The sequence below is a fragment of the Barbatula barbatula genome (assembly GCF_947034865.1).
Source record: "Barbatula barbatula genome assembly, chromosome: 1".
NCBI lineage: Eukaryota > Metazoa > Chordata > Actinopteri > Cypriniformes > Nemacheilidae > Barbatula > Barbatula barbatula.
This window is the reverse complement of record NC_136766.1, coordinates 32,466,065-32,483,820: the sequence shown is the minus strand read 5'-3', so window position 1 is coordinate 32,483,820 and position 17,756 is coordinate 32,466,065. Positions and strand designations below refer to the sequence as shown.

The following is a 17,756-nucleotide window of genomic DNA, read 5'->3' as shown; positions in this document are numbered from 1 at the left end:
AAGGATACAGTTAAAAATGTTTGTTGATAGATCGCGCCCAATTGACGGTGAGATTAAACCACGTTGACTGCACTAACCGATCACGTAGTCAAGCGAGGTGACGCCAGTAGAAACAATGAGCTGTCCGTTTTGTACAGACGGTCTGGTTCCCGGAATAGACACTAGTTTGCTGCGGGATCTTTTCTGAAAACTCGTTGTGTTTACACCGGCAGGTCTGGCCATGCCTTTCCCGGGAGCCGCCATTATTTTCCTGTGTTGACAGCGGCGACGATGACGCAAGCCGCCTCGGCCAATGGTCGATTGGATTGCTGCGTCTGAGCCAATCGTAACGCTGCATACTCAGGAGTCGTGACGTGTGGAGGTCAAGGGTGTCTGCGGATGCGTTATCGACATGTGATTTATGAATACAAACAGCACGCTGTCAGTGGACATGAATGAGGTAAGATTCCTGTCAAAATGTCGTGTTCGTTATGGTTCAGAGATGTTCCGTTAATGTTACATATAGATGTAAGTGTGTCACACGCGTCATACTACAGTAAAGTCTCCTTGAACCCCGAGCGTCCGTCACCGCTACCGCTCAGGGTCAAGTGGATACTGATATTTAATGTATTTGTGCTTTAAACATCTTAACGAGATGTTGTAAGAAGCAGCCACAAACCTAGACGCTTTTAAACGTTTTTCTAAGACCAACAACCCGTTTTAAGCACTGTAGTACACCGCATTACATGTATAGATTCTGTATATTGACGCCTAAAACTGTACAGTACATGACATTTCTGCACGCTTAATACTTTCACTCGTGTGTTTTTAAAGCAGGGGAAGCATTGTACAAATATTTTGTTGTATAATAAAATAATAGTTAGATATCTACATTAGGGTGTCTTATAAATAATTAACACTTAAAACTCAATACACATGGATTTACACTGTATATACAGTGCCACCCGATTCTTGTCTTTCTTGGAGTAATCGTTCCGAAACAAAGTTTTCTTTGTTATTTGTGTTGAACCTGAACTCTTTTAGAAAACAGACAGACAGTAATGCGGTCCATCTGGTCGTAGATAGCACACTCCATCTGGCTTACTTCTATTTGACGTAGGGATGCACCGATACCACTTTTTAAGGATCGAGTACGATACCGATACTTTTTTCCTGGTACTCGCCGATACCGATGCTAGGTTTTTTTTGTTTGTGGCAATTTTCTAAGAACTCATATTATGAAAAAATAAATAAATCTTATGTGCTTATCAAACATTTTCAAAGCCAAAATTCACAGTGTCCAATAACCTCCAAAGGGCAAAACCGATGACATAAGCATGCAGATTGCCATGCGTTGGGTCGTCATCATTGATTTTGAAATATTTCCACACTGCTAAGGGTGAATGAAGCGTTAAGCGAGAGTGATTTACATGTTAAGTCAATGCAAAGACGCGATAGACCTACTTGCAGTGCGATTCACGCGAATGAGGCGGCGCGAATTGAGTGTTCGCGATATTCGCGCGAGTTGAAAAATCTGAACTTTGGCGGAAATTTTCGCCGCGTTAACCAAGCAAGAGCCTGCTCTAGTAGTGACGTGATTATGACATAGCGAGCGGAGGCAGAAATCGGAAACAACAATGAAGGACTGGGCCTCTGAAGGATCTGATGGACCCAGACACGGCGCCGAACGAGTCTACGTCTATCTTCAGCCTTCCATAGCACATAATGCGCAGCTACCTGCTCAACAAAATCCATGTCCGCCATTTCGCAACAAGACTGGAGCGCCTGCCAGAAGCCCCTCCCATGACGCGAATTTCACTCGCGATTGAAGCGAATTCCATGCGCGAATGAAGCGAGTAAACTCAAAATGTTCAAGCGTCCAACTACACACGAATAGCATGATTTAGGTGTGAACACTCTATGACATTGTGTCTGCTACGGCAGGTGTCTCTGTGTGCACTGGAACGTTCTGTCAATTACGTCACGTGAGGTATCGGTCTTTGGTATCGGGGAATTTTTACGAGTACGAGTACATGAGCTTGGTATCAGGCTGGATACCGATGTGCATCCCTAATTTGACGTCTGCATTTACATCTTGTAAACGTCGGAACGTCTGTAATACGTCTGCTTAAGATCTGGAGATCTGGAAAACATCTGCTGCGTAAAAACATCTGCTAAACATCTTAGAAAGAGATGTTGTTCATCCATTCTAAATCATAAACATCTTACAGACATTTTCTGGAGGTCTATGTGACGTCTGACAGCAGACGTCTCACAGACGTATTGGAGATGAGCAAACTATGTTTTGTAAATGTCTGGCAGATGCAAATGCAGACGTCAAATAGACGTAAGCCAGATATATGTGTGCTATCTGGGGTATGATGAGTATGGAGAGTTATCCAAAAATTCCGATTCATTCATCATTTATTCACCCTCATGTCATTCCAAAGATAGTTTGTAGAACGGTAACAACACCGTTGACTTTCCAAAAATATCCTCTTTTGTTTTCCACAGAAGAAAGAGTGATGTACAGGTTTAAGAGGACGTGAAGGTGAATGAATAATGTTATTTTGGTGTGAATTGTCCCTTTAACAGACAGGAGATACAATATATCTGTTGTTTCAAGAAGGTCTTGTTCTTACACAAATTTCATTACACATTATTTGCCATCAAACATCATAATTTAGGCTTTGATTCGTTGAAACTGCTCTCTTTCTTGTTTTTAACAGATAAGCTTGTGTTATTTTTATGATGTCACCTTTATCGACGTGTATTATCTGATTGTTCCACAAAGTGTTAATGCTAACAGTCAAAACATGTCAGATGTTTCCTGAGCCGCATGTTTGGTTTTCCCCAATGTGATTCTCTTTGCCACCACAATCTGAGGTTATGAATATAGTCGCGTTGCCCAGGAGGGAAGTTAGATTGTCATCTGCGGAGAGTTGTTGAAAGGAAAGTAATAATCTTGGATCCAAAGACAATTATAGGGTTGTGGTGGTGGCTATTATTTCTGATCTGCAGGAAGGTCATTCTATTTTATTTCCTCTCTTTCCAAAAACAGCATTTATCTGTATTTTATTCATACTCGGAATGATGGATGTATGTCACGCAAAAACAAAGCAGACTCATTAGAAACAGCGATTGATAGAGATGGGCAAAGACTCAATGGAGAATTGTTGTATTTTGCTTTTAGCCCAAACAGAAGGCCTCAGACTCGGCACATGTGATAAGATCTGTTTGACTTTCAGCTCCCTCTTTGGTTCAGGCTGCAGTCAAAGGTCATTTCAATAAAGATTAGTCTATTTATATCACATCATTGTAACAACACAAGCTCAGCTTCCTTTGGAAACGTTTGGCTGTTGTTCACATTTGCTGGGCTTGACTGTATAATTGGCTTTCGTCATTATCCGCCTTTTAAAATTCATTGGATTTCCATTGGACTATTGTAAAAGTGAAGTGATGGAGATCATGTCATGTGTTCCGACATCTGCCCTGCATCAACCAACCAGGTGTCACCATCCAGCAGCCGGATTTTGATAGCTGCCCTGATAGTCTCCACATCGTCTACCAAAGTTCTCTGATCTCTTTCACTGGACATGAAGGACCAATGAGAACAAAGAGAGCGATCAAACCCCCTCTCAGCTGCCTTCTGCCACACAGAACAAGAACGTCTGACCGATCCCCCCCATCCTTAGCATCCTTCCATCTGGGCTCTCCAGGGAACGCCATCTTATTTAACACTATTTGGATCTTTGTAATCTTCTTACATCCCGCAGAACCACCAGACTTCTCATGTGTGTTACAATTTAGATCTGCTGCCATAAGAAGCTGGATTCAGTCCCTCTTCTCCAAACTCATAGCTAATGGGATCAGTCACCTGTCTTCTGGTTTGTTATGGCTGATAGGAACAGTCATTCATTTAGACACATTTGAATACATATCAAATATATATGTTGTTTTTTATTATTCTGGGATCAGATTCAGCGGTCGTTCCACAGTATGGCAGAGACGTCTGGGTTTGTGTTGATGTTCTCAGCTCAGAACTCAGAAGGTCAGGGGACTGTCACATTAGATTGGTTGGTTCGACCTTCACACATGTGCAGCGTCAGTCTCAACACCTGAATGGCTGTTTGGTCAGTTTTCTTTGAGTCGTGTACAGAGATCCTTTGTTGAATTACACATCCAGGATTTAACGCATTGGATATCGATTGACACCGATGTATTTTCGCCTTAATTAATTTAGATGAATGCTTCGTTTTTAATATTTACATGAGTTTGATGCCACAATTAATACATTCATTCATTTAGAATAAGGTTTGACATTAGCATTACATTTTAGAGTTAAAATCTGCCAATGGGTAGTTAAGTGTAACAAATTATGTAAAAAGTTGTAAAAAAACATTTTTTAAGCTTTGGGGAGAAGTTTTTCAGGAAATGTGTGAACGCCCATGAATAGGTCTGTGTGTGTTATGCATGTTTTTTTAAATAGGTCTGTGTGTGTTATGGATGTTCTTTTTTGACAGACATCGATGTCATGATATTCAAATGATAGGAATTTGAAATCAGATGGATCATAAGGTAATAATTATTACGGCAAGTATTCAGTCAAGTGATTATTCCAACGGAGAGTCAGTTTAAGGTTTTTGACATGATAATGTGCATAAGGTTTTCTATTTAACCCATGAAAATGCAGATCCTATTATAAATAATACCGCAAAATCGCTTAGTGTTGTTCCATAATTACCCTTAGCAGTTTTGCACTCTTTAATAAATAGAAATAGATAATTGAACCTTTTTGCACACAAGTTTAAAATTATAATGAGTTCTAATGCGTTTCTAATGTCTTTTGTTGTGTCGCGTCGCGCCCGGTGTAGACAGTCTTACATTATGTGCAATCGTTGACCTGCTTTTAATGGCATAAATGGGACAACAGGTGAATTCTTTTTTATTTTTAACACTATGGGTGTTTTGATGTGTTCATTTAATTCTTATTTAAATCAGATTTTTAGGACATTTCTTCACATCTTGATTAGTCTTTTGCAGGTTGCAAATTGAAAACTTGTTAAACCACATTAATGATTTAGATACACATTTAGATACAGCCTTCGTCAGTAGTTTGTTTTGTTTTAAAAGAGCTTTTTAATGCCACCTGCTTCTGAGCTCTCTAAGAACCCTTTCTCCCTTCTGTTGCATTGTGGGTTTCGGGGGTCCGGGTCACAGATGGCTTTCCAGAGATACCCTATGTGACTCTGTTTAGCAAATACATATACATTGCACTGTGTAATCCTGGATTAAGCGGGACTTCAGTTAATTATCCAATTGTTATACAAAAATAATTCTAGTCCCTCACCTCCCCATCTAGGTAATCAGGGCAGAAAGTCTAGTGCTTGTTTCAAACGCACAAGGGAATTGTCAGAAATAGAGATTTAATCTCAATTGTCTGTTCTGGTTTTGGCTAAACTCCATTTGATTCCCAGCAGCTGACTCACCCAGACCCTCTCTCTCACACACACACACACAGGGTGCCAGTGGAAAACCAGGCGGCCGCATATGGACTGTCTCTTGATATCATTCACTGGCCGTGTAATCTTATTATGATAAATCCTTAATCCTCACCTATGCTGGACGGACCCAACAGTGAAGATGCTGGTGATTGGACGACGGATGTCGGATACGGTTCTTGGGCTCCTGTGTTCTCCAGCCCCCTGCCACACATTCTGCCAAGATATGTCTGTGATGTGGGCATGATATGTGTCTCGAACACAGGATGAAAGTGAATGAGCGATACAGAGAGAATTTAAGGAATAATGCTGGAGTGAAGCATCTTCATGGATTTGTTGTTCTTGGATTATAATTAAAAAAAAATGTTTTTAATGAAATGCCTCAAAAGGGAAAGCCACCAGGTGTGGATTATGACAGACCTTTTTGGGGTGTACCAACCCTTTAACAATACAACAAAAATAAAAAACAAAGCATTAAATGCTTTAAAACACACAGACGGAATTAATAATAATCGATTGCTGAAGAAAGACGGTGCGGTGACGGTAGTTAGCCCCATGCTGGACTTTTCTAAGCAAACTGCTGGCTTTTCACGGCCCCATCATATAATACATTTATATCAAGTCAGGCAGAAACGTCTTCAGGTCTTCGGATAGATGGTGAAGTCTCATGCACTGTGTTTGAGTATCAGATGTAATTCTGAGGATTCTAAGGTGTAGATTTGACAGCTGACTGGAACAGAATGAAGGTACGGGACAAGGGATTGGTAGTTGGGTAATGAGATTAGATCTTCCACTTTCCGTGGCACACGGAGACACCTCACATTTGCCCTGGGATGAGGAAGTAGGGATGTGGGATTAATTCCGGCCCGTATTGGAGATGTCATTCCCAAGGCAATAGGGCTTTGGTTAGGTGGTTTCGTTCAGTTTCTGCTCGGCTGGATCTTCTTAGTTCCTTTGGTTTGTTTCAGGGGACGAAATTGAAGGAGGATGGAAGGTTTATCCTCGACATCCAGCAGGGATTCTTTTGAAGATACGTTTTCTAATTGTGCAGGAACTTGATTTTTTGAGTTTTTAAAAAGCGTTTGAAAGGCCGACAAACTGCACGTCAATGAAGTGTTTGTTTTATTGTGGGCTGTTTGCCTTCTATGGGAGGTTTGGATGTGTACAAACACGACCTTTATTGACTCGCGCGCCCTGCTCATCTGCCGGCTTGATGACCAAGGAAAAGTCAATAGTTTGAGAGGGGATGGACTGTTTATTCAGACAACGCACTGCGGCTTTATCAGTTAAAGTGCCAGGGTGAGGACAAACAAAGAACCTGGCATTTTGTTGCCATGGCGATAGCGTTACCGTCACCTGCTCATACAGGTGTAGATTTGGTCGTCTCAGACGGGGTCAGACGCCTACGGGTCGGTCATTGCGTCTCGTTCCTGAAATGAAACACCAGAGATGTTGCCATCTCAATGATCACTTTGGTTTCACAGTTTTAACCGTTAGCCATTAAATGTGTGAGGTGCAACAACATCACCTGCCGAAGTGTTTCAAAACATGCTCTGCACTTTGGCACAACTAGGAGAAGAGAGTCTGTGGCTCCGAATTATATTTTGTTGAAAAAAAAACATGCATATTTTCTAATTTAGTTTGAAGCCGTGGTTAGCAAGTGCGTCTAGCATGTTGAGCTGTAGTGCTATGAGGATAACGCCGGTTTGAGGCTGGCTTGCAACATGTCACGATTTCATGCCCAGTTTCTCTTTCCACCAATTTATTTGTATGTTTTAATAAGTGCACTCTCATACAGGCCAAAGCAAATCTAATGGTGAACCTGAACTTGTCTTTTTTGTATCTTTTTGCAGCATTTGTAAGAAGTGGATGTTGCAGGATGTCCCGTGGTTTTGCTGTGAAAGCTCTAAGCTTTGTTGGCTACACCGTCCAGTACAGCTGCATCGCTCATTGTGCCTTTGAGTATATTGGGGAATTTGTGTCAGTAAGTTTCCTAGACAATGTAGATGTTTGGTTGAAAGCATAGTTTACGCAAAAATTTTATTAATGTCATTCAAACCTGTATGACTTTCTTTCTTCTGCAGAACACAAAAAAATATATTTTGAAAATCGTTGGCAACCAAACAACATTGGGCCCCGTTGACTTCCGTTATATATACACAAAACCCCTGAGACATTTCTCAAAATATCTTTGTTTGTGTTTAACAGAAGAAAGAGTAATATATAGGTATGTAATGATAAAAGGGTGTAAAAATGACAGATTTTTTTTTTGGATGTACTCAAAACACCCTTGATTAAATAAAGATAAATACTTAAAATAAAGAATGCATAACTAAATGTAAAATTCATTCGAAACAGTGTTCAGGACCTTCTATGGAGCCGACCATCACAAACCACGATGTGGTTTTCTCAGAGAAAATAAGTCGTCACCTCTATCGGATACAAAAGTAAGTGTGTAAGCCGGTTCTAGGGTGAGCGGATATCCGGGGCTTAGCCCAGAGACATCCATGTGTTAGAATGCACATTAGACATTTAAAAACATGTGCAGCTGCTCTCTGTTTTACCGCACTTGCCGCTCGACTACATTTTAAATAATGATCTGGTGCTGCAAATTGTAAATGTTATTCGTACTTGGTAATAAAAACATTTGGGGTTTCTGCCCCTTATCCCACCCCTAGCGCCACCCCTGGTGAATGAAATGTTAACTTCGGTTTTAGGTGTCAAAAATTCTGTTTTTGTGTGCCTTGTAGTTTCTGTCCATCTCTAAAAGGAAGTTGTTATTTTACCTTTTACGTTCATCCAGAGGTGATATCGTCATAGCCAAAAGCCACTTTGATCCAAAGATGAACATTTGTAAACGAGTGATCGGACTGGAGGGGGACAAAGTCTGTACCAGCAGATCATCTGACATCTTTAAAACACACACTTTTGTAAGTCTACTCCATTAACCCATTTTCCAGATATTTCACCTACGTCCTTTCAGTTCTGCCCCTTTTTCTGTTCATTTAAAGCATTTATTCTCTGGTAAGTCTGCAACGTCACTCCCTCACAGTGTGTGTTTGAATTCACATGAAATCACTTATGACGTGTAAAATATTTACCTTTGCCAACTACAAAATTTTTATGTTTCTCTGTTATTATTGGTCCAGAAAGACTGTAGCCACCCTGTCACTGAAATAGCTGCTCTTTTTATCACTTGTTTTTTTCACTCTTCACCTTGGCTGTGTGCAGCGCTGGTCTGTAATTTTTGTGGAGGCTGTTAGTGTTAGTGCCAGTTGAGTAGAGCAGGTGATGGAGAGAAAGAAGAGACGATAGATGTAGAGTAAGGTAAAGACATTAAGCGGGTTTCCATCACTCTTGTTTTATTCACGTTTTGAAGTTTCCCATCAGAAACGAGTGTTGAAAACGCTATATTTTGAAATAAAAACCCTTAATTCGTCAAAAAGTTTTTACGCTCGCTTGAGGTGCGTTTTCATTTTTGGGAAAAGGGTTAATGCGATTAATGGAAGATGGAAACCCATTTGCCGAATAAATTCCTCCAAAAAGTCACCTAACTGCACTACGAGATGGCATAATCTTGTTACACAGCATCAGAAATGTTGATATGGTCATTCTTAAATGCCTGAGCAAATTCTTCAAAGTATTTCTGTAATTGCCTCTTAGAACTTTCACAACTTTGTTTCCCAAACAGCAGGTATCCACAAAAACACCGTAATCGTCAGGTTATAATAATAACAAGTATTATTATACATGAAAATAATTATATTCAGTGGCTTACTGATATTTAGTGGAAGTTTATTAGGTCGTGACGGTTGACTAGTTGGATGGAAACGGTGCTTATTCGCAAATGTATTATGCGACATTCCAATTTTGCGCATAAACTAAATTCGCAACTTTGGATGGAAACCTGGCTAGTCTAACCCTCAGCCAGATAAAGGCTCTAAAACTTTCTGAAGTTAATTCATCCCAAAACTCTTTACATATGGATCCACATTCTGTTTTATGAATGATTTGAACTGTAAAGCATTGTCATATGGATATGCCATTTGTCTTTTTTTGTAACTGGTATTTGCATACATTACTTAAGTAACCAATTATACATTTTACATGTGCATTTGGAAGACGCTTTATCCAAAGAGAACCACGATATTTCAAGATGACTCAAGGTTTGTTTATACAAGAGAAAGCTTGAGGTGTAACTTGCATATTTTCTAAAATATAGAGAATGAAATATTATTTAAGATTAAATTAAGGGTTGTATCTGGTGACAGTATGGCGTGATTTCTCACCGCATGGCAGTAAGAAGGACAAAAGCATCGCTTCTGAAAAGCAGATGACAGCGGCCTTGAGATTTCTTGCGGATGGGATCTGACATATGTTTTCGTGCTAATGAGAGTCATCTAGGAGAAGACTACATGCTGACATATGTTTACAATCGCAGCTATTTTGCGACGTCAGAGACTCATTTGTTTGCAATACATAAGGTCAAGATATCATGGTGTGGGTCACATTTGCTCATTTTCACATGGTAATGTATGAAATTGTTTCATTTGATATCAGGTGTGATTGTTTGGTTATACATTGTACAGTTGCTTGCAATGTACAGTAGTGTAGATTCAAATAGTCAGCAATTGGAATTCTGTTTAGACCGTTTCAGAGGCAACAACATAAACAAACGTGTGAAAGTTACAAATCATATACAATACAAATTTATATAAATTATTATTTATATAAAATAAATTGTTAACACAGATACGGACTGGAAAAATGGCTTTGGACTTGTTTGCCAAGCGGTTCGGTCAGTGCGCGATTGCTTTCCAGGTTTTCCGTTTCCTTCGTGGTTGCATTCCGCCTGCGATTATGTTCCAATCCCCTGCGTTCATTCGCGTTCCGGCCCACTGAAAAAAGGCCCTTGATGTCCAATTACCAAACCAGCTCAGTGTCCAATGAAACCGTCTGTACGGTGTCCCTTAGTCCCAATGGGTATACAGTACTATCTGTCTTGAATAGTAGAGTTGTAATGATAGGATTCAGCTCACGATTCTATACAATACACAATACTGGGGTCACTGTACTATAGTATCATGATATTTAAAAAAATCTAGAAAATGTAACCGCAAAGCAGACAACATAACTATTTCCAATAATAATTTTCAATAACAGTTTTTGTACGAAGAAATGTGTTTCGGATTTGACATTCAAAGTTTAATGTAACCTTCTGCACGGAAACTAGGATGTTTATCGTGACCAAAGGTTTTTATTGTAGATTAATTTGTAAATAAACCACTATTTATATCATCTTACATTTTGTTCATCTTGCGCATTTAAGTATATAGTATGCATTTGAGACGGAGTTTGTGTCTTTAAGCTAAACTTTAAACAGGTGCATTAGCATCGATTATCATGGTTATAGCCGTTATAAACGGTATATTGTGCTGTCCCTTATGTAAATGAATACAAACTGAACAGAAATTTGATGTCAGTTTTCACTCAAAGTTCAATTCTAGAAATTTAGAAAGTTTAACCGTTAAAAGCAGTAAAAGGACACAAATAAAATAAACATACATAAACAAAACAGAAACACTGTATATGTTGAGATAGGTCATTTGTTGGTAGCTTGTACGAAAGATGCAGATTTTTTTGTGCTTTTTGATGTACTGTGCCACAATATATCCCGGTAGTTGCATACTCTTTTGCTACACACTCAAATGTATATTGTCTCATAACAAAGCACTATATACTTACAGGCCATAGTATTAGTTGGCGAATTGGAATACGGCAGATCCAAAGAGCAGAATTCTGTTAGGAAAACGAAGAACAAAACACAGAAATTCTCATGAATGTTTAGCCAATGCCAGAGTGATATCTTCCCACTGTTATGTTTATAATGACAACATGATGTGTTCTTTACCCCAGCTTCACATATAGAGGGGGTGGAGGGGATTTAATTAGGGACTTGACAGCCCCACTCTCCCCGTGTGATGAGATTATTCCTAATTGATGTCAGTATGGATCAGCCTTCGCTCCATTGCCGGCTCAGCCTGGCAGGTCTGTCCGTGGTCTAGACCCATGGTGCAGCTCAGGGAGGTGTGGCTTCACCCCTAACCGAGAGGATAAGGCGGGGTGGGGTGTAAATGTTCAGGAAAGACGATCCCATTTCAGAGAAATAAGTCATGTAAACTTTCTCAGTGTTAGGAATTTCGTCTTTATTTTGTCATTGTTAAAGAAACAAGAAATGTTGCGACAGTACAGCGCATCATGTATAAATGCACTTTCATTGGTGATGTAATGAGCACAGTCTTAGTTTTGGAGTGATCACAGTCGGGATAAATGTTACACGTAATTATTTGCACATTAATCCAACATTTTCCTCCATATTGGCGAAATCTAGGTACCAAGAGGGCACGTTTGGCTCGAAGGCGATAACTTTCACAATTCCACAGATTCCCGAAGCTATGGCCCCATTCCCTACGCCTTGATCCGAGGACGCGTTTGCTTAAAGGTATCAAGGATTCAGTCTCATCTGACCTATTCGCTTGAGCCTGAAGCATAACTACAGGCTTTTTTTTCGAAGTGTTGCCCTTTTTATTTACCAAGATCTGTTCAGATGGAACACTTGCTTTAAAATATTTGATGCGAAATACAAACCGTTTCATTCATTTGAATAGATTTGAACTAAGATGATTCAGTAAGTAGCTGAAGAACTGTTTGCATTTGAAACCGTTTTCAGTTGTCATCTCATAAATTGTCATGTGCCCGTGACCCTGTTAAAAGGTCCCTCACCTTCTGTAAGCCCCTCAATGGAAAATTCAACGGGAAATAACACAGGGTTGGGGTGTTGTGTCTTACAAGAAAACTATTTATTTTTATAATAAATTAATATGTTTCATGAAACCATATTGTTAGAAATTACTATAAGATTTTTTTTTTAAATAACATCAATGAAAGTGAATCATTGTTATTCATTTCTCTTTCTATTTTGCAGTTGTGGCCACCGAAAAGTTTTGGTGGATTGGCTGCTCGTCCTAATAATGGACGCATTTTATGAAGACAGTCTTAGTGAGCAAAATCACGAACAAAATGGACCGGAAACACACCTACAAACATCTTCTTTGGGAGTTATCCACTCTAGTTTGGTATCTTTGTAAAGCTTAGATTTTCTGCTTTCGTGTTCATCTACTTTCCACAATGTCATTACGGCGGTAAGCCAACAGAGAGCGTTAACACAAACCTCTTTCTTCTTAGCTACAATGCCTCTGATGGACAACTTTAAATACAATTTTCTCAATGTTATGATTTTTTTTTAAATAACTTGTATCTCCCCCATGTCCTATCCTAACAAACCATACATCAAAGCTTATTTATTCAGCTTTGAGATGATGTGAAAATCTCAACTTCATATTTGCTTTTTGTCCACTTTGTGTATTTTGATATCATATTTAATCTAACCTGAGGAGTATTAAAAGCAAATATTGCACAAATATACCACCCTGGACATCACTTTTGGCCAAAATATCGTAACCGACAATTTCTTTAACGGAAATTTTGGCTTCTGAATCTTTTGAAATGATGTGTGTAGTTGTGTTCAATGTTAAAATGAAGTCAACTAAGCCATTTAAATGTTCCTTCATTTAAGAAAGTTTAGATTCTGGGCACTATCAGAACGATCCGCAGTACTCCAGTGTATGTACTGTATTTGACCTCAGCCATTAAAACTATATTTGTATGGTTTTTAAATGACATACTAACAGCAACTAAGTTTGTAGGCCATTTTCGTCCGCGATTTTGCTGCTTCCACTCACAAAAGTAGTTTATAATTAAATATCAATACTATTAAAAATATAGTTTTGATATATTTAGGAAATTTACAAAACATCTTCATGGAACATGATCTTTACTTAATATCCTAATGATTTTTGGCATAAAGGAAAAAACTTTTTTTATATATATAATTTGTATAATTTCCGATTGTATTGTTAACACAGAGATGTGTTCGGTTAGGGAACAGTTTTAAGAGTGTTGTAGCCATGAGAAAATATCCTGGCACCTGTTGCATTTGAAATCATCTCGCATCGCAGCTGCATTTCTCTTTCAACTATGAAAAGCAGACAGCTCAAAAGCTACCACAGCTTTAGGGGATAGCCAAAGTATCTAGTGGTTGCACACTTCAGAATCTTTGCTTATTCTGATATTGTTTACCTGTTATACTACATGTTTGTGCATGCCATCCATTCCGGATATGTTTTGCACACTACAAAGTAGAGAAACAAGATGCTTGACTCCACTGCTGCATCCTGATGTCCTCTGTGAAACTTAAGAGGTTGTAGTTGATGTTGGAGACCTCAGAGTTTGGATATAAGCACACCTGGGATGATGAATAAACTTAATCATAATTAAACTCGAAAGAAAGTCTTACACCCTCCCTCTTCAAAGACTAAACTCCCTGGGTAGATCATTCTCTCTGTGTGTTTGCTTGTCTGGATGTGCATTTAAAGTAATGAGGAATTGACTTCTTGTTTTTTCCAATGCAGAATGTGTCTTTAATCAAGGTTTTAATTAAAACTTCACAGCGCCATTTGATCTTAGTCCGGGATGAGTGTGTCTTTGTAAGAGGCCTGGCTGACATTAAACACACGTGAGATGTTGCTCACCATTTCTTCTTAAGAAACCAGCCTCTTCATTTGGATAAAACCTTTCAAGTGCTGATCTATGGTCAGTCTTTCTTTTGTTTGTTGTTATTAGTAAGTAGATTGAGGTTGCTGAAAGATCAGTGCGAAAGGGAAGCCTCTGCCAACATCGGATTTCCCCCCCCAGTGGATCCATACCAGACAGATGGCATTGTGGCATAGACAGACTATTGGCTGCTGCGCGAGTGTTATGTCGGTTGTGATCAGCGCCGTGAGGATAATCAATAGATGAAACCTACTGATCAAAGCCATTGAATTTAGTGAGAACTAGGCTTTAAATTACTGTAGAAAACATAGAAATGGAACATAGAATGCAAACGCTAAAAATATCCATAAAACCGTTAATATTCCAGCTGGGGCATCAATAAAAAACATACAGTCATACAGTTTTCTGTAAAGTAATTTTACATGTTTTTCACGTTATTTTACACCCAACTTGAAACACCTAAATTCGCAGTCTATTTCTGTAAAATCAACACAATCTCACTGCAAAGACGTATTTTGCGAAGGGGCTACTTTAAGCTTATACGTTCGATTTCATTTGTACATTTCAGTACGATTTGCTTTTGCGCCAGTATTGCCTTCAGTATAACTCTGTTCTAGTAATCACAAGTTTGTGTATGGTACAAATACATAAGAATAAGCCACCTAGTAAAATAGTTCTGAATTTCCGTGAGATCAGGTTGGTCGTTTTTTTACATCGCCCATTCACAAATTCTTAAGGCACAATATCCGACAGCACGTTTTTTGTGTAAAATGTCTTAAATATCCACCCTGATGTACTAGTTATTTACTTGCAATTTCATGCCTTTAAATTGTCATTGGCAGTGAAGAGAGACACTAAGCTATGGGGCCAACGAAATTGCACGAATTAGAAAATTTCCAGACCTGAGGCAGTAAGAGTCAACCTCAAACGTTCTGAGGTCCGTGTGAGGCTGCAGTGCGGGACGGTCGCTGTCCTCACGCCACAGGCTCTCAACATCATTACTGTCGCTCTCCTCAACTGATACTCCAAGAATACTAAAGAATAAACACCGGAGACTTCAAATGGACGCCATGCTACATTCTCCCCTAGGCCAAAAGAGATGAGCTGGAGAGGGGGGGTCGGGGGCAAAAGAAACCATCACTTTGTGTAAGAGCGGGCGGATGCTGACAGTCCTGACCTACATACCCCCTGTGGGTCTGAACACACTTGCCCAACAAAAAACAGTTTAGAAACAAATCTAAAATCACGAGTCCATAAAAACAGGCATTTTTTCTCATTTGGTCCTTCAATGCATGTACGGTACGTAGTTGGTCAGCAGCAAGCCCATGGTGCTAGTAATGCCCGGGTTTGAATCCCCGATGAAATGCACTGTGTTGAAATAATGTCTGGACACTTTGACTAACATATTGCTTAAACTATTGCCATTACCGACCCTTAAGTGTAGAAAGCCAAAAAGTGTCAAAAACTCTGTTAAACAAAACTTTTAATAGATAGTAACCACTATCAGACTTCAGCAGACCTTTCACAGAAGGTCACTGATCCGGCGTTTAATTAAGGACGGCATTAGACCTTCTAGCACATTTAACACAACTTTGATGTTCAGTCATTGATTCAATTTCCTTAAAAGCCTCACAGACACTGATACGCCTCCACAGACACGGCGGAGAGGATTGAATTGACTCTACCTGAAAAGTTTCAAATTGAGACTACACACACGGTAACACAGCTTCCTGTGTTGTGTCTTCTAGAATCACTGAGGTATAAATGCAAATCCAGCAAGCAGTGAAAAATAGTTCACTGGTATTGGAAGATGTCAAACTAAATGATTACATTGAAAAAAACATGTCACCTCATCTCTCCCCTTATTAATTCCAACCATAGTCCTGGCCATATGTGGTCATACGTATACAAATAAAGTCATTGAATTTACTGTATTTTTATGTTGCAAAATTTTACCATCTGAGATCCTACCCCACCACAGAATCATTGGTTAAAACAAATGTTTATTTGTACTCTATTCCCCCGATTATTAAATTGATATTTGACATTAAACAATGTGAACCCTCAATTTATTTTCAACATGCTTTTGTTGTGTGTACGACCATCCAAAGGCAGTTTTCAATTTTTACTTGAAAATGTTGATATGTGATCAGTCTCTAAGCACAGAATATTTACAGTATCACAACATGCCACCCACAGCTTCACCTGTCACTCACCTGACAGAAGCTGAACACCGAACATACTTTAATTACAGGTGTTGCCATTACTGAACCAATCCCAGTCTGAAATGTTAGTGTCTGTTACTAGAATTGGATGTGATTAAGTTATTTTGACAGAGCATTTAACAGTTATTTTTTCTGTTTGTGTATGGCAGAGAGAGAGAGAGAGAGAGAGTGGTATTTGCTTTTGAGTGCAATATAGCAGCAACTGTCCTAACCTTTAATAATCCTGAAACCACATTTGGAAATGAACTTTGTTTAGTTTCAGTAAAATGAATTTTTGAAATTGCAAGGCTTAAAGGTCCAGTTTATGAAATTCAGTGACATAGCGGTGAGGTTGTGAATTGCAACCCATTGCCCCTCTTTTCCAAGCACTACGATGGCTGCAGATGTTGTTACGTTTTTGCCGAAGGAGATAACACTTACAAAACAAGCTCTGAAGTTTGTCCATTTTGGGCTGCTGTAGAAACAACATGGTGAATTCCATGAAAGGGGACCCCACGGTGTATGTAGAGGTATTAAAACATAACGCTTCATTGTGTAAGTTCTTTATACACCTCTGAAAACATTATGTATATTATATTGCATTTTTGTCAATAGAGCCTCCAAACAATTACACATTGGGCCTGTATTAAAAATATAGATACTAGATTTAATTCTTGTGATTTGCACTTTTTCCTAGAACGTTGGTGTTAATCGTGGAAATAGTTAAAAAGTAGAGAAAATGTGTTTTGAAGAGTTTAACACAAACTGAAGCGTCAGAGACCACAGACAATTGAAATTCATCATCTGGTTCTTCTGGGCAGCAGTTGTTTGGGCCGACATGCATGACTGTGTTTCCAGCAGGCTCAGTCGATGGATTCGGCTGCCCTTCCGTTACCAGACCAATGAATCCAGACCTTCTGAAAATCTGGTGCCGTGGCAGCTTACAGGCCCATCATCAATCTTCCAAAAAACCGGTGGACCCCGGTGAAGCCCAATAAATGGAGCCACCGGGGACCATCGGTTGGTTCTGGGTCTGCTCGTGTTTTATCTGGACGGCAGATGGGTGTGAGAGATGAGTGAGCCAAAAGAGTGACAGTAACGGAACAGGGAGAGGGAAAAACAAGTAGAAACAAGATCAAATCTCATTCAAAACGTGTTCTCATGAATGTACGTTTTATTTAAGAAGTTAGTTACATTTTTTTTGCGTGAAATCAGGCCTAGTATTTTTTGATATTTTGATATTTGTGTGAAATAATTGTGACAACTACGATCTATTGACTTCCTATGATCACTTCCCATTCTTCTGCTATGATGCTCAGGAGTCTTTTCAAATCACTTCCATTATTGATACTTATGTTCACAAAAGTCACAAAGTTTGTTCCGTTTTGAAGAAGTAAAC

The 17,756-nt window shown here is 39.2% G+C and overlaps 2 protein-coding genes across 2 annotated transcripts in view; one reads left to right on the top strand and one right to left on the bottom strand.

Moving 5' to 3' along the window:
* elp4 (elongator acetyltransferase complex subunit 4) overlaps positions 1-303 on the bottom strand; it is a 48,885-nt gene extending 48,582 nt beyond the window's left edge. Inside the window, exon 1 of the mRNA XM_079450199.1 lies at positions 78-303. Coding sequence (XP_079306325.1) covers positions 78-243 — 166 coding nt within the window. The 5' untranslated portion in view covers positions 244-303. The remainder of the gene's footprint in view (positions 1-77) is intronic.
* Positions 303-16,219, top strand: immp1l (inner mitochondrial membrane peptidase subunit 1). The gene is made up of 6 exons (XM_079451721.1): positions 303-439; positions 7,334-7,464; positions 7,839-7,927; positions 8,284-8,410; positions 11,872-11,982; positions 12,466-16,219. Exons 2-6 carry the CDS (start codon positions 7,360-7,362, stop codon positions 12,526-12,528), a joined length of 495 nt encoding a protein of 164 aa, XP_079307847.1. The 5' UTR covers positions 303-439; positions 7,334-7,359; the 3' UTR covers positions 12,529-16,219.
* Positions 16,220-17,756: the final 1,537 nt, after the last annotated feature.